At 43.0% G+C, this 20,804-nt stretch overlaps 1 protein-coding gene across 1 annotated transcript in view; it reads left to right on the forward strand.

Annotated features, from left to right (window-relative positions):
* The first annotated feature begins 3,123 nt into the window (after nt 1-3,123).
* The window catches only part of LOC132866142 (ribose-phosphate pyrophosphokinase 2), a 46,957-nt gene continuing 29,276 nt past the window's right edge, over nt 3,124-20,804 (forward strand). Inside the window, exon 1 of the mRNA XM_060898737.1 lies at nt 3,124-3,428. Coding sequence (XP_060754720.1) covers nt 3,307-3,428 — 122 coding nt within the window. The 5' untranslated portion in view covers nt 3,124-3,306. The remainder of the gene's footprint in view (nt 3,429-20,804) is intronic.

The following is a 20,804-nucleotide window of genomic DNA, read 5'->3' on the forward strand; positions in this document are numbered from 1 at the left end:
GTTCTAGATATTAAGAAGTTTGGAGATAATGACCACAAGTTTGGAGTCTGTACCACATACACATTTTTTTCCAAGTGTTTTTCAAGGGTTTGCTTAAACTGTTTTTGAGAGTTTTTATTTAGTGGTGTTTGGTGAAATAATTTCCCTTAAATTTAAAATAACGGGAAAATAAGAAACAATCAAAAAGTAATGTTTCAAAGCTGTTTATTAATTCTTCGTACTGCACAAACTAGCCCATCCTTTTGGCTACGAGCGGAGCCAGCTGGTAGATCAGACTTTTGCCATAGCCGGTCGGCAAAACAGCGAAAACGTCCTTCTTGAAAAGGAATGAGCGGAGATCCTCTTCCTGCTCATGTTTCAACGAAAACTCCAAGTCTAATTCTTCTAAAACTGATTCCAAAGCGGAGTCAAACGCGCGCTGTTCACTAGCCCATAGCCATCTTTCCTGCTGTGCTTTCTCCAGCGTCGCGCAGCTTTGTCGTCACTCCTGCAAAAGCCCACCCAAAGAATCCAAACAAAAACCTTGCGTTGTGATTGGCGGGCACGATTTGATGCCCGGGGTGTTTTTGTTTATATGGTGCGAGGCTAGACCCATTCGCTAGGCAAAAAATATTTTTGGCCGCTAGGCGGTTGTGTCTAGTTTACTAGGCTATGTGTGGAGTGAAAATTGGGGCTGAAAACACAGTTTAAATGAGAAAGTTTGAGCTATTTTTCCAAGCTCTCTACACTCTCCACTGGTGTGTAATGCAATAGACACCCATTATAAAGGCTGATTTTCTCAGGCTTTATAAGGGGGAGGAGGGGTGGAGACGCGGGGGGTGGGAGCATGGCGAGGGCGGGCAGGTTTCTTTTCAAAATATGGCTTGCGGGAACCATTATTCCAAAATCTCATACCCCACCTTTAAGTATTGAGATATAAGTATATCCACTATTATGGTTGAATATTTTATATTATCAGTGAGATCAAGTATCAGTAGTCTATCACTATTACTGTATATATGGTATACCTGATAGCAGCAATCCATTTTGCACGCCTGTCAGGGTCCCGTGGCAGCCTACTGTCAAGTGTATGTGAGCATCATGGGTTTCCCACACTTGAAAGGGAAGGACTCGGACACAGGATTCCACTCGTCTTATGTTTTATTGATTTTCAGTGGAGTTGACGTTGTAGTAGAATTGTATATAGTAGGGTTTTCCAGAAGAAAAGGTAGAAGTAGAAGGCGGAAATATGGCGTTTGACCGACAAGGTGGCGTCTGTTTACAATCTGGATCGGATGTGACGTCACATGCAAGTGCTCCAATGACGGGTATTTCGCACACTATTTATAACCATCACATTAAAAGCAAGGCCGGATTAACTATATGGGCCTGCGGCACAGTGCCCAGGGGCACCAACCACTCACAGCCAGTGGGGGGGCACCACATGACAGAAACTTTAAAAATATTTTTCATGAATGTTTGTACACTTCAAATGGTTATACACTCGACATTGTTAAATAGTCATATATAATTCATTATGAACACTAATTTCATAAGAACAACAACAATAATCATAATTCTGAGCAAGAGTGGCCTATGTGACCATTAACCCCCCTTTCCTCAACCTGTCAGTTGAGCCAGTCCACCTACGGTGAAATGTATCAATTTTTTAAAAACCGCGGTAGAAATGAAAAATGGACAGACATCAATTGAGTGGTTGTGCGAAGAGAAAATTAAAAAAGAGAAAGACTCCAGGCGTGTAGCTGCAATTAAAAATGTTCCAGTGTTAGATCGTTTTTTTATAAAAACATCGACAACTGCTGTCACTACCAGCGCTGAAGCCGAAGCTAGTGAAATCAGCGATGCTAGTGAGGGAGATGGCCCTGCTAGCACTAGCCGGGGAGATGCTACAACCACAGCCAGTGTTAGCCGAGGGGTCGGCGACGACGAGGATTCCCTTGAGACATACAAATATATGCTGCTCATTTTTGAATAAGACATTTCAATATGGGCGGCACGGTGGTGTAGTGGTTAGCGCTGTCGCCTCACAGCAAGAAGGTCCTGGGTTCGAGCCCCGGGAAGATGCAGCATTTTCACCCTGCTGTCAGTGCAAAATATTACTCTACTTCACATTCATTGTGGAACATACTGTTAAATTTAGAAATTTGCAATGCTCACATAATAATAATAATGACATTATCAGAGTTAGGAACCTTTCCACACCCTGTTTATAACAATCAGCCTTTAGAAATTCACAGTATATTAAATAAATAAATTACTATTGGATGTTTAGTTGAGGGCGGCACGGTGGTGTAGTGGTTAGTGCTGTCGCCTCACAGCAAGAAGGTCCTGGGTTCGAGCCCCGTGGCCGGCGAGGGCCTTTCTGTCTGGAGTTTGCATGTTCTCCCCGTGTCCGCGTGGGTTTCCTCCGGGTGCTCCGGTTTCCCCCACAGTCCAAAGACATGCAGGTTAGGTTAACTGGTGACTCTAAATTGAGCGTAGGTGTGAGTGTGAATGGTTGTCTGTGTCTATGTGTCAGCCCTGTGATGACCTGGCGACTTGTCCAGGGTGTACCCCGCCTCTCGCCCGTAGTCAGCTGGGATAGGCTTCAGTTTGCCTGCGACCCTGTAGAAGGATAAAGCGGCTAGAGATAATGAGATGACGTTTCAATATGCCTACATGCATATCGTTGGTTGTTTTCAGTGAATTTGATGGGCTGATGTAGCCTACTTAATACATTTTCAATGAGGAAGAATGACCTTGTTTACTATTGTTTATGTATATGCTACTATTTTTGACAGCAAAGGGCAAGGTTTGTGAGTGTGTGCAGGTGCGCGCAGTGTGTGTGTGTGTGGGGGGCACTTGAGGTATAGTGCCCAGGGGCACCTTGGCTTAATACGGCACTGATTAAAAGTTATACATGTTGTTTTGATGCCTGTTTGTTTCCCAAATATATACGTGTGTGTCTTAATGGGTGAACAAAAGGCATCGAGTTAAATATTATTGTAGAAAGGGGCTTTATGAAGTTCGGTCCATTTACTTGCATTGGTTTACGAGGAAGATTTGCCACATCCAATATGGCGGACACTCTGACGTATCCCAGCAACTTCCGCTTCATGGTTTCGCTCTCTTTCGTCACTTCCTGTTTGCGCGTTTCGCTCTCCCCGCGCTTATCTAGCATGTAGCGGTGCTGTTTTTGTTCAGTTTAATCTGTTTCGGTCTGTGCATCGGAGATTTCTATCTATTTCTCTTCTTCTTTTTTTCCCTGAGCAAACTTTTCCGGTTTCGTCTGTCCACACGTGTATAAAGAGCGCGCGCGTTTCCGCCATGCCCAACATTGTGCTGTTCAGCGGGAGCTCCCACCATGACCTGTCCCAGAAAGTGGCCGACCGCCTCGGGCTCGACCTGGGCAAAGTCATCACCAAAAAATTCAGCAACCAGGAGACGTGGTGAGTTCTAAAACCGATTCGGGATCAGTGGGCAGTGTAGACTCTGGGGCGGCACGTGCACTTTAAATCACATCTGTTTACACAGCCGCGTTGTTCCTGCAGACAGTGCACGTGCTGATTGCTCTGAATGTAGTGTCAGGCTAATGGGAACTTTATTCCTGTGCAAAGCGCGCATGCGCACACACACACATTAGGGCTGTCAAACGATTAAAAAAATTAATCGCGATTAATCTCAGAATTTCATATAGTTAATCGCGATTAATCGCATTTTTTAAAAAAAACCTATGTAAATGAGTAAGGCTTTTAAAGTGAACTGTTACAATTAAAATGGTGAACACATTTTATGCTAAAAGTACTTGTTAAAAACTGCTGGGACAAGAGAAAATGGTAAGGGAGTTTATTCACTCACATACTAGGCAGGAGAGTAGAGTGGGGGGAAAAAAGCCCCCCTTAAGGAAAATTCAGTTTTTCTCCAAGTTGAAATGAACCATGCGTTGTTTTAATCATAGTTTTTGACAACAGTGACATGAACAATAATGCCACCTAAAGTTTGCCTAAAGTTAATACTTAAATTTTTTTTTTTTAACAAAAACAAACATTGTGCCAGCGGCACAGTGGTGTAGTGGTTAGCGCTGTCACCTCACAGCAAGAAGGTCCTGGGTTCGAGCCCCGGGGCCGGCGAGGGCCTTTCTGTGTGGAGTTTGCATGTTCTCCCCGTGTCCGCGTGGGTTTCCTCCGGGTGCTCCGGTTTCCCCCACAGTCCAAAGACATGCAGGTTAGGTTAACTGGTGACTCTAAATTGAGCGTAGGTGTGAATGTGAGTGTGAATGGTTGTCTGTGTCTATGTGTCAGCCCTGTGATGACCTGGCGACTTGTCCAGGGTGTACCCCGCCTTTCGCCCGTAGTCAGCTGGGATAGGCTCCAGCTTGCCTGCGACCCTGTAGAAGGATAAAGCGGCTAGAGATGAATGAATGAATGAAACATTGTGCCAAGGTGGCCTTTTACCCTGAGGTGGGGCAATAGGCCCCCTCACTCAAAAAAAAGCTGTTTGGATAGCAAAAGTGTTTACTTAAGCCTATAATGTGAAAGAAACAAGAAAATATCCCTGAATCATGCATGAAAATCCCTCACCTTTCGGCAAAATTCGCCGTTTTGAAACCAAAATGGGTGACCTACGTGAATCATGTAGATCCGATGAGAAAAAAAAATTGTGTGGGGGGGGTTGATATTGACCCAAAGGGCAAGGAGGTCGCTTCGCACCCATAGACAGTTCGTGCCGGTTTGCGCCTCCTCCTCCTGCTTTGATATTGACGCCATAGCGACGAGTACATCTCGCTGCAAAGGGCAAGCAGCATCATTTCGCGCCTCTTCTCCTGCTGGCCAGAGCGTGCACACATCAGTCAGAGTGCAGACCAGACCGCTGGAAGCTGGATTGAGTCCTCGGACTGAATTTCCTACTTTTTTCAAACTTTCCTGATTTGCCATCAAAACAAACAAAACTTCCGGCTTGATTACGTCAGCATTCGAAAGAGGGCGCGCACGTCTTTTGACAATCCCTGTGTCCAAAATTGCTCGCTACTCACTGTAGAGGGATTTCACTGACGTCACCCGAAACCGGAAGTAAACAGACCCAGCGCCATTTTGGAAGACCAACAAACTCGTGATTAGGGGGAAATAACGGCAGCGGTATGTGAACCCACGAGAATAAAGTGGAGTGGCAAACGACTTAAACAAATCTGAGCTGTTTTATTTATGATTTATTGGCCCAACAGTAGACTTGAAAGAAACCTGTGTGAGACTTGGCAAAAAACTGTGGATATAATGGATAAGTCTGTGCATGATCTGTGGACACTTTGAGGTAAGCAAACGCAAGAAATTCAGATTTAAAACATGCTAAATTGGCCCCAAGTTGATAACTGTATGAGGAGCAAGCCTCCCAGACTTCTACAATTTAATAATAATAATAAAGGATGGTTTGGGGCTTGCTCTCCCTCCTATTATATAAATAAAGCATAGTTGTTGTGTAGGCATAGATCATAAATACATATGTATAATTTGGATAAATTAACCTAAATTATGGATACCTTAATAGGAACAAAAAGTATTAATTTTTCAACTGAAAAGATATATTATTAAAAGATAAATATCAACAAGATTACCTTGGCCATAACTATGTGTAGGTTATTCTTAATAACAGCTGTAATATCACGAACCAAGCTGCTAACAACATAATTGTAAGCCTGTAGGCTTACAATTTGTAGGCCTTTGTAGGCCTTCAAGTCATCAGCAGTGTAGGCACTGGGTGTAAACAACAAATAGTTTAGTGTCTGGGTAGCAAACAGATGGCAGAATTGGTGTCCGGTCCTCCTTATGTTTCCATTCTCCCTTGCCGCGAGTCTTATCATATGGGTCAAACCCATCAATCACAGCCAGTTTCTCCACATACCGTGCCCTTTCTGCAGCTGGTAATGTACTCACATAACCAGAATTATCATCCATCGTGTCACTTTACTCTCGCTCGTACTTTGTTTTATATTGTGAGTGCATGTACTTGGTCTTCCAATATGGCGCCTAAGGCAGCTGGGCCATAGAAGGTTCACGCTGCACGCTGCATGCTGCACACTACACGCTACACGCGTGTAAAGAAAAGTGGACAAACGTAGCATGACTTGCTCTGGGCCATAGAACGGCGTTCACGTTGCACGCTGCACACTTCACGCGTGAAGCGTGAAATGAACATGCACACTTTTTTCTAGGCGTGAAGATGGAAATTCCAGTCAATGCATGCGGTCACCGCTGCGCCAGCCAATCAGAACGGGTCTAGGGAGATAACTCTATGCTTTCAGGGGAAAACTTCAGAAAAAATATAATTGAATGGTATAATTGAAAAATAGTTCTTCATCGGGATTGTCAAGCAGATTATAGAATGTTCGGTGAAATTCACCACGGGTTTCTCTCAGAAGGAAGTGTTCTCGGCTCCAAATTCTGTTCCTTTCTCTCTTCCTCTGTCTCAGTAAAAGCAGAATGAGGCAATCGTCGTCATCCGAAGAGTCCGTATTGTTGGTTACTCGGTCAAAGTAGAACAGACGCAACACGTGAACATCCAAGCATGAAGTTTAATGGCCCAGGGTCCGGTTCTTCATGTGAACGTGTAGCGTGCAGCATGCAGTGTGCAGCGTGAACCTTCTATGGCCCAGCAGCCTAACAAAATCTCGCGGCACGGTGACGTCATGCGGTAGCCCTCTATAGGGCACTGTATAGTGGAGACGCCATTTTGTAGTGCTGTCCGTGCTGAAAGAAATCAAATTAAAAGTCTTAAATTTGATTTAATAAAAGACAGCAGCAAAGAAGAAAGTATTCAGCCTTGATTTAAAAAGAACTGAAAGCTGCAGGTACTTCCATATCTCGGCAGGCTGAGTGGTATGCTGGGGCACCTCTTGCCAGCAGACCAGGATATCCAGAGGGAACTTGTGCGGTTCAGTGTTGACCTGACCATCCCCAGCTTCAAGGAGGGAGAAAGCATCGTGGAGTGGTGGAGTCATGTCTTCGACAAACCAGACAAGTACCCCTCCCTGGGTGCACTGGTTAAGTGTTGCCTCTCCATCTTTCATGGGCCTAGAGTCGAGTCCTCATTTAGTCTGATGAATGATGTAATTGATCAAAGGAGTGGCAACATGAACGTGGAAACATTTAATGCAATACAGACGGTCAAGTACACGCTGATGTCCAGGGGGAAGACAGCTATGCAGCTCTTTAGAAGGGAGGACGTGAAGTTTGGGGAAGTGGACAGAACATTGTGCAAGAACATTAACTCTGCAGCAGCCACATACAAACACCAGCAGAGGGTGAACAAGGAGGAAAAGCAGCAGAGCAAGTATGGCTCTCAAGCAACTTGCAGTGCTCAGCAGGCCAAGAAACCGACTGCTGAAGGAGAGAAGCGGGCAAGGCTGAAACATGTGGCAACTCGGCGAAAGCGGGCCATGGAGACACTGGTGGTCCAGGCAAATAAAAGGAAAAAATGATCACTATTCCTTGTGTGTTCCACTTTCTTCGTTCTATTATTCGCATTTTTTTCCAGGGCATAATTTCACTATAACTACATGTATTTGTACTGTATGTCCTTGTGCAAATGTCAATACAGTATACTTAGTAAGGAGGCTATAATATTTATTCTGGGGGAGGACCCCCCAAACAAAACAACACCAGAGGCCACGTCACCACTCGCGCACCCTTCTCACCTTTTTCACCCCGACCCGTTTTCATGCCTGCTGAATTAATGAATAGATGCATTATTTTATTATATTTCGCATTTTAAGTTCAATATAATTTTGTGTGGATTGAACATGAATTAACAAAGAACAAGCTATTCATTAATTCAGGGATATTTTCTTGTTTTTTTTGAGTGAGGGGGCCTATTGCCCCACCTCAGGGGGCCTTTTACCCCACTGGGGGGGTAAAAGGCCCCCTTGGCACAATGTTTTTGTTAAAAAAAAAAAAATTAAGTATTAACTTTAGGCAAACTTTAGGTGGCATTATTGTTCATGTCACTGTTGTCAAAAACTATGATTAAAACTAAACACATGGTTCATTTCAACTTGGAGAAAAACTGAATTTTCCTTAAGGGGGGGCTTTTCCCCCACTCTAATTATGATAAAAGGAAACGATGCCCCCTGGGGGCCATTTACCCCTCCATTAAGGGGGCGTTTTACCCCACAGACTACACTTTTACAAAAAAGGGTCTTACTTTCAAAATGTGATTCAACTTTTTATACCTAATGCATTTTTTTAACGTACTGACTTGTCTACTCATACCACATACACAGCTGTGATATCTGACGAAATAGCAGCTATCTAAATACAGTTTTACTGATATCTGAAAATTATATCACTTACCATGAAATTTGATTTCTCTCCACTGCGTTGCCGATATGCGATCCACAGTGGATATTTGTATATCCCCGTTGTCAAGCCAGTCCATAGCAACAATAGAAATGTAACTTTGCGCCATCTGGTGGTTATTTGGGGTAAAACAGGCCGGGGGCCTTTTACCCCACGGGGGCATATTACCCCACTCTACTCTACTGAACATACAAAACACAAAATTGGATTTTGTGATGGATTAGGGAGCTGTAGTCTCAAATATAAAACGTAGTCACATACTACTGTGTCTCAGTTCAGACATGTGTGACAAAAGAAAATAAAAATGAAATAAACTTCAATTGTGCTGGAGTTGTATTCAGTCACAGCCTATCGGACTTCACAGTGCTGTGCAAACAAAAATAAATTGCAGTTGGACTTCAAGAAAGACATTTAGTGTCATATCACAGTGCTACAGCGTACTGAAATCTCACTTGACAAAGTATTTTAGAACTGCAAAGTGCATACCAAAACCAACTCGCTCTCTTCTTTTGAAATGAAACTTTTGAAATGAAACTTCCTGTTTAACAGACCTTTCTCCATCAATCACACTTAGGGCCTCTGCATGCTCTTACGACAAGGCTTTCGCAGACAGCTTTTCGCAGACAGTTGTAATTTATCGTTGAGCGGGGAGTAATAGGCGTGCGTGATGTTATTCACCGCCACAACGCAAGGGGGCACGAAGTCGCGAAATCGCTAGGAGTAGTTGGTGGGTGTGGTTAGTGGAGTGTTTATCCTCCGGTTACTTATAATGACTAGAACTGGAGTCATATAGATGTACGTACTTCCTCACTTCCTCGATCAACCGCTCTTCGTGCTGCTCCATCTTTGCTCGTGTTTTTAAAAATGGCGGTCGTGAAAATAAACCAAACCGGGAAAGTAGGGAAGCGGAAGTGCGTGTACAGCGGATGTAGAGTGGACCAATCAGAGCCCTCTTGTCTGCGACGCTGTCTGCGAGGCTTCTGCGGTGGTCACAATTTTTGGGAGGTGCGCGCAGAGCGTCTGTGAAGGTGGGGGGGGGGCTACGCAGACGCCATCTGCGACGCCATCTGCGAGGACTGTGTTGTCAGCATAAATTGGCCTTTACTCTTATTGAAGCAGCGCGCGACAAGCCTCAACATGAACTACGGGTGACTCGCAGGGCCAAATTAGAATTTGCGTTAACGGCACTATTTTTTTTTTTTTTTTAATCGCGATAAATTGAGATCGCGTTAATGCGTTATTATCGCATTAACTTCGACAGTCCTAATATATACACACTACTGTTCAAAAGTTTGGGGTCACCCAGACAATTTTGTGTTTTCCATGAAAAGTCACACTTTTTTTTTTTTATTTACCACCATAAGTTGTAAAATGAATAGAAAATATAGTCAAGACATTTTTCTGGCCATTTTGAGCATTTAATCGACCCCACAAATGTGATGCTCCAGAAACTTAATCTGCCCATTTCCAGCAACTCTCACTCCAGTGTTCTAATGGTACAATGTGTTTGCTCATTGCCTCAGAAGGCTAATGGATGATTAGAAAACCCTTGTACAATCATGTTAGCACAGCTGAAAACAGTTTAGCTCTTTAGAGAAGCTATAAAACTGACCTTCCTTTGAGCAGATTGAGTTTCTGGAGCATCACATTTGTGGGGTCGATTAAATGCTCAAAATGGCCAGAAAAATGTCTTGACTATATTTTCTATTCATTTTACAACTTACGGTGGTAAATAAGTGTGACTTTTCATGGAAAACACAAAATTGTCTGGGTGACCCCAAACTTTTGAACGGTAGTGTATAAAAATGACTTACTGTGACGACAATCAAGACATTTTCTTAATATTATGACTTAATATCTCATTATGAGATAGCAAGTCATAATTGATGGGTGGCACTGTTGCCTCACAGCAAAAAGGTTCTGGGTTCGAGCCTAGTGCCTGGCGAGGGCCTTTCTGTTACCCCTTTTCCACCAAATCAGTTCCAGGGCTGGTTCGGGGCCAGTGCTGGTGCTGGTTCACAACTCATTCAACTTGCGAGCCAGCTGAGAACCAGTTTGCTTTTCCATAGCTCGCGGTGCTAAGGGGAGCCACGTCATTTACGTTGCTGTGTACGTCAGTTACGTCGCTGCGTTTGCATAAACCTTGGCGCGAACATCGACGCAACAACAACACGGAGAAGAAGCAGCAGCAACAATAATAATAATGGATGACTTTGCGTTTGTACAGCTGCTGCTTCTCGTCGCTTAAAAATGGCGACCTTTCGTGGTCTTGCTATTGTTGTTGGTCTTAACAAGGTTCTCTCCTCTGGCCTAGCAAAGAGCTGGTGCTAGCCTGGAACTGCTTTTTCTGGCCCCAGAGCCAGTTCTTTGTCAGTGGAAACAGAAAACCCGGTTCCAAACTAAGCACTGGCCCCGAACCAGCCCTGGAACTGCTTTGGTGGAAAAGGGACATGTGTGGAGTTTGCATGTTCTCCTTGTGTCTGCGTGGGTTTCCCCTACAGTCATGCAGGTTAGGTTAATTGGTGGCTCTAAATTGACCGTAGGTGTGAATGTGAGTACGAATGGTTCTTTATCTCTGTCAGTGTTTTTACATGCACATAAAAAAAATCGAATTTCTGCCGTTGCTCGACTGAAATCGAAGTTCTAAATGCCATGGAAACACCTTAGCTAGGCTGAAATTGAACCGAACTTGATTTCTCATAATCGAGCTACACGACCTAAATTATGCGATTGTAGCTGAGCTACTTAGTGCATGTAAACCCTATTGAGCTACGTAGTCGAGCTACTTACTTCAGCACTGCCCCTTCCGGAAGTGACGAGTGACGAGACCACAAGCGGGAAACACGACAGCCTCGGTCGGCATGACAACAGTAGTAGTGAGCAGCAGAAGAGGTCAGGAGGAACAAACGAAGAAGAGAAAATGGCGAGCAGAAACGTGCACTTCTGGAGCAATGAGGAGACAGAGTTCATGCTCATTCAGCTTAAGGAGTTGAATATATTAAAATTCATGGACAGGAGAAAAACGTGCAATGGAGAACACGGAACTGATAACTTTGTTTACACTCTTGAATAGCTCTTCATGACGACAACCGGAAGTGTACCAACACGATGGGGCGTGTAGCGCCACCTGTGGCTCGGGTGCACAATGTACCTCACACAATAGCTCGATTTCCTTGTGTGCATGTAGGATTGGATTTCTCTGGCACCCCTGCTGGGACCCTTTGCTCGATTACCGACAGCAGCTCGATTTGGATGTGCATGTAAACATACTGACTGTCAGCCCTGCGATAACCTGGCGACTTGTTCGGGGTGTACCCCGGCTCTCGCCCATAGTCAGCTGGGATAGGCTCCAGCTTGCCCACGACCCTGTAGAACAGGATAAGCAGCTACAGATGATGGATGGATATAAGTGAAGTTGTTACTGAGAGCAAATCATAATTGATGGGTGGCACGGTGGTGTCATGGTTAGCACTGCCTCACAGCAAGAAGGTTCTGGATTGGAGCCCAGTGCCTGGCAAGGGCCTTTCTGTGTGGAGTTTGCATGTTCTCCCTGTGTCTGCATGAGGTTCCTCCGGGTGCTCCGGTTTCCCCTACAGTCATGCAGGTTAGGTTAATCGGTAGGTGTGAATGTGAGTACGAATGGTTCTTTATCTCTCTGTGTCAGCCCTGCGATAACCTGGCGACTTGTCCAGAGTGTACCCCGGCTCTTGCCCATAGCCAGCTGGGATAGGCTCCAGCTTGCCCGCGACCCTGTAGAACAGGATGAGCGGCTACAGACGATGGATGGATGGATGGATGGATGGATGGATGGATGGATGGATGGATGGATATGAGTTAAGTTGTTACTGAGATAGCAAATCATAATTGATGGGTGGCACAGTGGTGTAGTGGTTAACACTCACCTCACAGCAAGAAGGTTCTGGGTTCAAGCCCAGCAGCCAGCAAGGGCCTTTCTGTGTGGAGTTTGCATGTTCTCCCAGTGTCTGCGTGGGTTTCCTCCAGGTGCTCCGGTTTCCTCCACAGTCCAAAGACATGCAGGTTAGGTTAACTGGTGACTCTAAATTGACCGTAGGTGTGAATGTGAGTGTGAATGGTTGTGTGTCTGTGTGTCAGCCCTGCGATGACCTGGTGACTTGTCCAGGGTGTACCCTGCCTCTTGCCCATAGTCAGCTGGGGTAGGCTCCAGCTTGCCCGCGACCCTGTAGAACAGGATAAAGCGGCTACAGATGATGGATGGATATAAGCTAAGTCGTTACTGAGATAGCAAATCATAATTGATGGGTGGCACGGTGGTTAGCACTGTCACCTCACAGCAAGAAGGTTCTGGGTTCGAGCCCAGTGGCCGACCAGGGCCTTTCTGTGTGGAGTTTGCATGTTCTCCGCATGTCTGTATGGGTTTCTTCTGGGTTTCCCCCACAGTCCAAAGACATGCAGGTTAGGCTAACTGGTGGCTGCAAATTGTCCATTGATCAAGCTTAGAGAGAGTTGGGCTCTGCCAAGTTTAAATGCCCTAGACACGCCAGTGACGGAGTGTTAAAATATCATCAGCAATGCCCGTACAGCCTTTGCCAGCCATGGGACAAAGAATAAGAAGCCATAATTATGAGAAGTTGTTACTGAGATAGGCTTTCCTTCTTATCGTAAGTCATAATTATGAGATCGTAATAAACCTTCTCATTATTATTGCGATGGAAACGAGCTTCTGTACTTCATGGCCTGGATCAGCCACGGAATTCGGTTGCTGCAAGGTTTTTCTGTAAACGACAACTGTCTATAGAAAAGTAAAACAGTCTGCATCTACAGAGGTTAATTGTTAATGTTTAGCTGGCAACCTACAAGTTAAATACTAATATTGTGCAACAGGATCATGGCTCTGCATTTGCACTTCTGTTCACCTTCCAGTTTATTCACGATGCCTTATTGCCATGTGACAAGGTTGCTGGTTTTGCTTAGGTTTGGATTGTAGTCCTTTGTGTACATTCAAATATAAATATCATAGTAATACACTCCAAGATGGAGATATAACTTCACCAAGCTGTATTTTTCCCTGTATTGCCAAGGCGACATTTGTACCTTTTTTTTTTAATATGCATGGTTTACCTGGCAACCTGTTAAAAATGTATCTAAAGCATACCACCCCAACAACAAGGAAGGGTACAGTGTGGTACCATTATTTCAGAGAGCGTTCAGTGGATTTAGGGATACACCAGTGTGTTAATGAGTGTTGATATCAGGGTCATGAAACTCAACCATGGATTGATGTCAGATCTAATTTCATGAATATTTTGACATAAATACATATCATGAGAATTTTATATGAACCTAGGACACAACCCACATCATGCTGCCGTGACGCCCAATGTATAAATCGCGTAGATCTGACTCAGTCACGATGTTTACATGGCGAAAATCGGAATATTTTGTGCCTTATTCGGAAAAAGACAATATTCCTATTCAGATATTTACATGGCCAGTGAATATTCTCCTAATAATCCTGTTTGCGTGCAGCCGTTCATCCTCTGATTGTCTAGTTGGTTTGTGTTCAATGCACAGAGCTGACCGTAAGGAAGTAAGAGGCAGTGTGTCGCAAACTGCCAGAAAAACCAAAATTGAGACGCATGTTCTAAATGCGATGTGTACGTGTCCTAAAACCCAAATAATAGCGACATATCCCACGTCTTGATCATAAAATGCTAAATAAGGCCAGATTTGGAACATCCAAATGGAATATTGTTTACATGCCCCATATGAAATTCAGAATAATAGCTGTATATTACAGGGATGAGAGTTTTCCGCTTTTTGGTGGATTTACGCTTTTTCTGAGCAAAAATCGATATTATGCCAGATCCTTTGAGATGTTTTTTTTCATTGAGGGGGGTTGGGGTATGTTCCTTTGTGATACTCAAGCGTACGACGATGTTACATGTTTCCATTTTCGCCATCTTTAGTCTCGCTAAGTCTCACAGTAGAATACGTGTTATCTACAATGTAATTGGCCAAAACATCGCTGGTGAGAGCATGATAGCCAATCATAACAGTTGTTAAAGAAGTGTGGGAGAGAACAAAAGCCAATCATAACAGTTCTTACAAAAGTACCCGCGTCGTTCTATTTTATCGAAACTTGCACATGTTCATTGTCGCTGCGCTTCAAAAATACGTTTCTCTTTCGTATCGGCTTTTTTACTCAAAATGCCAAATACAATTGACAAGCGAGACGAAGCGAAGGTACGTGAAATCGATGCTGGTATAAAAAACGGAGAGAGGACTGACAAGCTTTTGTCTTTGGCTAAAAGGCTGAAGAAGTCGAAATGATTAAATGAAAATGAGAAGTGACTGTGAACTATAAATAATTGTATAAAGTGTACATAGACATTATCCCATAAACTTAGCATTCGTTTGATTTAATACATTGAACATGTATATGATGGTCAGTAAATCTGAATTAATGCTGACAGTTTTGAAAACTTAAATATTTCAAAAGACTTTTTGAAGAAATCATATGCAACTAATGAGGACATAGGGTGACTGACCTTTTCTCCCTAAGAAATTTTATTTAATATATGAACATTTTGATAATTAATAAAACTTAAGTTTAATGTGAATTTAGTTTGTCGTTTTTGATCATAAATTATAACCATACCCTTGAATGTAGAATGTGATTTTTATTTTGAATTCAAACAATACTCCTATTGATTTGAAACACATTTTCATGTAAATATATAAAAAAGACAACAGATTTTTTTATCTACTACAGCTCAGATTGCAGGAAAAGTGGTTTGTAAGGCCTTATTTTTCAAAATTTTCTTGGGGGGGTATCCCTCCCAGACCACCGACTTCGGGCGCCATCTCGTTTTCTGCTTTTTTAGTGACCACCCACTCTCATCCCTGATATTAGTGTGCGTGTAAACGTACTATCAGCTGTTGACTGATACTTGGAAATTTAAAAGCAGCATTGTACCGAAAATGGAAAAAGTGGAATCCTGTTTTTACAGGGCCAGAAAAGACAAGACAGGTTATCAAGGGAGACATTCCTGCTGAAAAATCCAGCTTAGTCTATCCAGCTGCTGGCTGCCAAAACACAGGCCAAGTTGGTCAAACTGGTGGACCATCTTCATATGCTGGTAGAAGGGAAACCTGTTTCTGGATGACTTCTATTACCACGAGATTGTCCAATTCTACAAACATTTTATTGATCAATTTGGGTAAGTAATAGAGAAGCTGGAAAATAACTTGAGTTGGCAAAGGTTTGAATTTAATTGAAGGTGGTGTACTCGTTTGGCCTGTGTTTTAGCAACTGGTGACTGGTCTAACCAAGCCAGAGTTTTCATTTAAGAACATTAATACAAGAGGAATGGTGACCGCACTGTGCAACAGTTGATACGTCAAAATGACCTTGCTGTTAAGAGTTAAAGGAGATACATAGAACCATGGCCTCACTTTTTGTTTATAAATGCCTTGAGACCTCAAGAATGGTATAGGGGTAGTTTTAAGTGTTAACAATAAATCTAACGTCGTAATTTTTACTACTTAAAATGATTTATATAGGTAGCGGTCTGAGTGAATGACCTTGACATCTGTGACGTCACCGCAGGAAGGCTATCGGTCTCATCGCCATTTCCGCTCTCCTAAAACACAGAGCTGACTGCAATTCCGAGCTTCCATTTTGAGCTAATTTATCGCCATGCCACGTGGATGCATTGCTGGCAGGTGCAGCAACATGACAGAAGGTGGATTTACGTTGCATTCATGGCCCAAGAATATTCAAACTGCAAAGATTTGGACACGTTTTGTGAGAAGTTCATGGGCACGTTGGATGCCTACGAAGTGGTCTCTCCTATGCTCCGCACATTTTACTGAAGACTCGTACGAGACCTCTGATCTGTTGAGGAGTGTTGAAGGAGGGTGCCGTCCCAACAATTAAAGGAAAAGAAAACTACAAGAAAAGGAAAGTAAGTTCAGTTGCACCAGTTCTCCCGGAGTGTGAGCCGAGGGTTGTTGCTAAAACCCGGGATGGAATGGGACGGGACATATTATTGCTCGGGGAATGACCTCCAAGCAGTTGTTGCTGAAACTGGTGACGTCTCGGGTTTTAGTAATTGCCTCAGCCGAGCAGTAATGGCGGAGTACTCAGTATGGAGAAAATGGAGAATGAGTGGACCAGCCGTCTGATTTCTTTGCTGGATGCGCTCGTCTCAGCCGCAATGTCTCACCCTTGCATGGAAGAAGTGAATGAACGGAGAACTGAACAAACAACTGAAAGTCAGATTGTGTCAAAACAGTCGGCCTTCAAGAAGTGAGAACACAGACGGGTAAGATGCGACTCTCATTTGGATACAAAACAACAAAAGCAACACTCGTTGTTTACCTGCATTTAGATTAATACATGTAACTTGCATTGCGTGTTTAAGTTACCGGTATAAGATTATTTAATTTGCTTCAGAATGTGATTCTCAGTTCATCTGATTATTTAATTAGTCTTTTACGTTTTATCAGTGAAAATGCATGCATGTACATGTATGTTGCATAAGTTATAACACCTATCCTGTTTTAATGAGAGTCAACCCACAATCAATGAAGTCAAATCAGTCTTAGTTGAGCAAGTCGGTAACGGTATTTCTTACTTTCACCATAAATTTTTATTTATATGACTTTGGTCTATAGCTGTCAAAGGCCTCGGCCTTAAATCTGGTTACCACTGTGACGTCACGCACTCAGGGCTGGCTGGCTCAGCGGGGCAGCTCGAATGACAACTTTGCAGTTGATTTTTAACTCTCAAATAAAATTCCCATTTATGCAGCATACAAGAGTCAAGGATGGAGATACTATCCACTCAGAAATGTACTTGAAGGTTCTCAGACAGAAGTTCTGAAGACTGGAGCACATTGGAAAGTATTAAACATGTCTTAAGGACCTACAGTTAGGTCCATAAATATTTGGACAGAGGCAACATTTTTTTCTAATTTTGGTTCTGTACATAACCACAATGAATTTTGAACAAAACAATTCAGATGCAGTTGAAGTTCAGACTTTCAGCTTTAATTCAGTGGGTTGAACAAAATGATTGCATAAAAATGTGAGGAACTAAAGCATTTTTTAAACACAATCCCTTCATTTCAGGGGCTCAAAAGTAATTGGACAAATTAAATAATTGTAAATAAAATGTTCATTTCTAATACTTGGTTGAAAACCCTTTGTTGGCAATGACTGCCTGAAGTCTTGAACTCATGGACATCACCAGACGCTGTGTTTCCTCCTTTTTAATGCTCTGCCAGGCCTTTACTGCAGTGGTTTTCAGTTGCTGTTTGTTTGTGGGCTTTTCTGTCTGAAGTTTAGTCTTTAACAAGTGAAATGCATGCTCAACTGGGTTGAGATCAGGTGACTGACTTGGCCATTCAAGAATATTCCACTTCTTTGCTTTAATAAACTCCTGGGTAGCTTTGGCTTTGTTTTGGGTCATTGTCCATCTGTATTATGAAATGCCGACCAATCAGTTTGGCTGGATTTGAGCACACAGTATGTCTCTGAATACCTCAGAATTCATCCGGCTGCTTCTGTCCTGTGTCACATCATCAATAAACACTAGTGACCCAGTGCCACTGGCAGCCATGCATGCCCAAGCCATCACAGTGCCTCCGCCGTGTTTTACAGATGATGTGGTATGCTTTGGATCATGAGCTGTACCACGCCTTCACCATACTTTTTTCTTTCCATCATTCTGGTAGAGGTTGATCTTGGTTTCATCTGTCCAAAGAATGTTCTTCCAGAACTGTGCTGGCTTTTTTAGATGTTTTTTAGCAAAGTCCAATCTAGCCTTTTTATTCTTGAGGCTTATGATTGGCTTGCACCGTGCAGTGAACCCTCTGCATTTACTTTCATGCAGCCTTCTCTTTATGGTAGATTTGGATATTGATACGCCTACCTCCTGGAGAGTGTTGTTCACTTGGTTGGCTGTTGTGAAGGGGTTTCTCTTCACCATGGAAATTATTCTGCGATCATACACCACTGTTGACTTCTGTGAGTGTCCAGATCTTTTTGCATTGATGAGTTCACCAGTTCTTTCTTTCTCTCTCTCTCTCTCTCTCTCTCTCTTAGGATGTACCAAACTGTAGATTTTGCCACTCCTAATATTGTAGCAATTTCTCGGATGGGTTTTTTCTGTTTTCGCAGCTTAAGGATGGCTTGTTTCACCTGCATGAAGAGCTCCTTTGACCGCATGTTTTCTTCACAGCAAAATCTTCCAAATGCAAGCACCACACCTCAAATGAACTCCAGGCCTTTTATCTGCTTAATTGAGAATGACATAACGAAGGAATTGCCCACACCTGCCCATGAAATAGCCTTTGAGTCCATTGTCCAATTACTTTTGGTCCCTTTAAAAACAGGGTGGCACATGTTAAGGAGCTGAAACTCCTAAACCCTTCATCCAATTTTAATGTGGATACCCTCAAATGAAAGCTGAAAGTATGGACTTTATGTCCATTATATAACTATAACTTGAATATGTTTCAGTAAACAGGTAAAAAAAAACAAAATTTGTGTCAGTGTCCAAATATATATGGACCTAACTGTACGTTACTCCATTTCTTCATTAGCATTGTTAAATTGGATAAACAAGTTCTAGTTTTGTTTCAATAGCTTTAAATAACTGAAATAAAATGCCACTGTTCACTTGAAATTCCTTGCACGGGCTATCTTGTGATCATAGGTTAGCCGAACAGTGTTGAAATAACTAATCTATATGATTTGTCCACAAAGCTTTACCTACATTTCACGAATTACCCTATTGCCCCGAGTGTGGCGCAAGAACCATTATCTCTGAATACAGTTATGTAGTTCTCACGGTGCAGGTTGGGTGAACCAGTGTTTTTGGGACTCCTGGTCAATGGGTTCAAGTTGAACGTGGCCATGTTTGCTTTTAGACTGGTGTGTGTGTGTTGTGTGGGATTTTTTTTTTTTTCTTTTTGCCGATGATTGAAGGATTATCATTTGAAGAAGATCTACCTGTGTTTCAAACACTTTTTACCTCAGTAAAACTAAGGGAGACGTTGTGCTGTTAGCACTTGCCCATTTGGTACAGAAACATGGACATTACGTGTAGTAATGTTTCCCAGAACATAGGGATTTGGAGCCTTGATTTACTGCTAATATACATGAAAACTTTTATAGATGTGTGGTAGCAAAAGTCGCTTGCTTTTCCCTCAGATCATGAAAGAACCAAGGGAGACCGTGTTTGTTGGCAAGCACTTCTTGTACATAATCTTAGTGAACATTATAATATATTAAAATATGGTTTTTATATGCAAGTTTAGTTAAACTGCTCACTTTAGCCCCTTTTCCACCAAAGCAGTTCCAGGGCTGGTTCGGGGCCAGTGCTTAGTTTGGAACCGGGTTTTCTGTTTCCACTGACAAAGAACTGGCTCTGGGGCCAGAAAAACCGGTTCCAGGCTAGCACCAACTCTCTGCTGGGCCAGAGGAAAGAACCGCTTGCGTCAGCGGGGGGGCGGAGTTGTTAAGACCAACAACAGTAACAAGACCGCGAAAGATCGCCATTTTTAAGTGATGAGAAGCAGCAGCTGTACAAACGCAAAGTCATTTATTATTGCTGTTGTTGTTGCTGCTGCTTCTTCCGTGTTTTTGCTTCGATATTTGCGCCAAGGTTTATGCAAACGTAGAGATGTAACTGACGTATACAGCGACGTAATGACGTGGCTTCCCTTAGCACCGCGAGCTATGGAAAAGCAAACTGGTTCTCAGCTGGCTCGCAAGTTGAACGAGTTGTGAACCAGCACCAGCGCTGGCCCCGAACCAGCCCTGGAACTGATTTGGTGGAAAAGGGGTATTTGACTACTAGACATGCTGTAGTAATAAGCTAGGTGACTAGGTGGGTCCTAAAAACTAGCATTGCTAACTCTTCCCTCAGGTCATGAGAACTTTTAAGAATGTCGTGCGTTTTGCCTCCCAATCTCACGTGTCAAGCCTTGTTTTTGTTCCTAATAGATTTGTCATGGTCCATTTTTCTTGTCCTCTCACATGACATGGTTGGAGACGGATAACAGTAGGAGGCCAATCTCCGATCAGGAATTTTTCACCCAAGTGCTGACTTTCCTCACACATCTCAGACTCCCGCTGTGCAAAATGTGTGAATGCTAGCTTGGTCTGTAGCTAGGTTATGTTTTTTTCTTTAATGTAGAATATTTTCTTCAGAATATCGCTTAAGGTCATTCCAAGCTGAAAATATTTACTTTTAAAGAGCCGCAGACTTGTAGATCAGGTTATAAAATGTTCCCTGGAAGATGATTGATTTAAAAAAGAAAAAGAAAAACTTTCACAACTGAATAGAAAATTCTGCCTCATGACTTGGCTATGATGCTAATCCATCTTCAGTTTTCTTTATAAGGACATGATCAACTCTGTTTACAGTTTTGTTTAATAAGTTTGATGATAAAGGAATGATTTGGGGGGGGGGGGGAGCTTTCA

The sequence above is a fragment of the Neoarius graeffei genome, chromosome 18 (genome assembly GCF_027579695.1).
Source record: "Neoarius graeffei isolate fNeoGra1 chromosome 18, fNeoGra1.pri, whole genome shotgun sequence".
NCBI classification, from domain to species: Eukaryota; Metazoa; Chordata; class Actinopteri; order Siluriformes; family Ariidae; genus Neoarius; species Neoarius graeffei.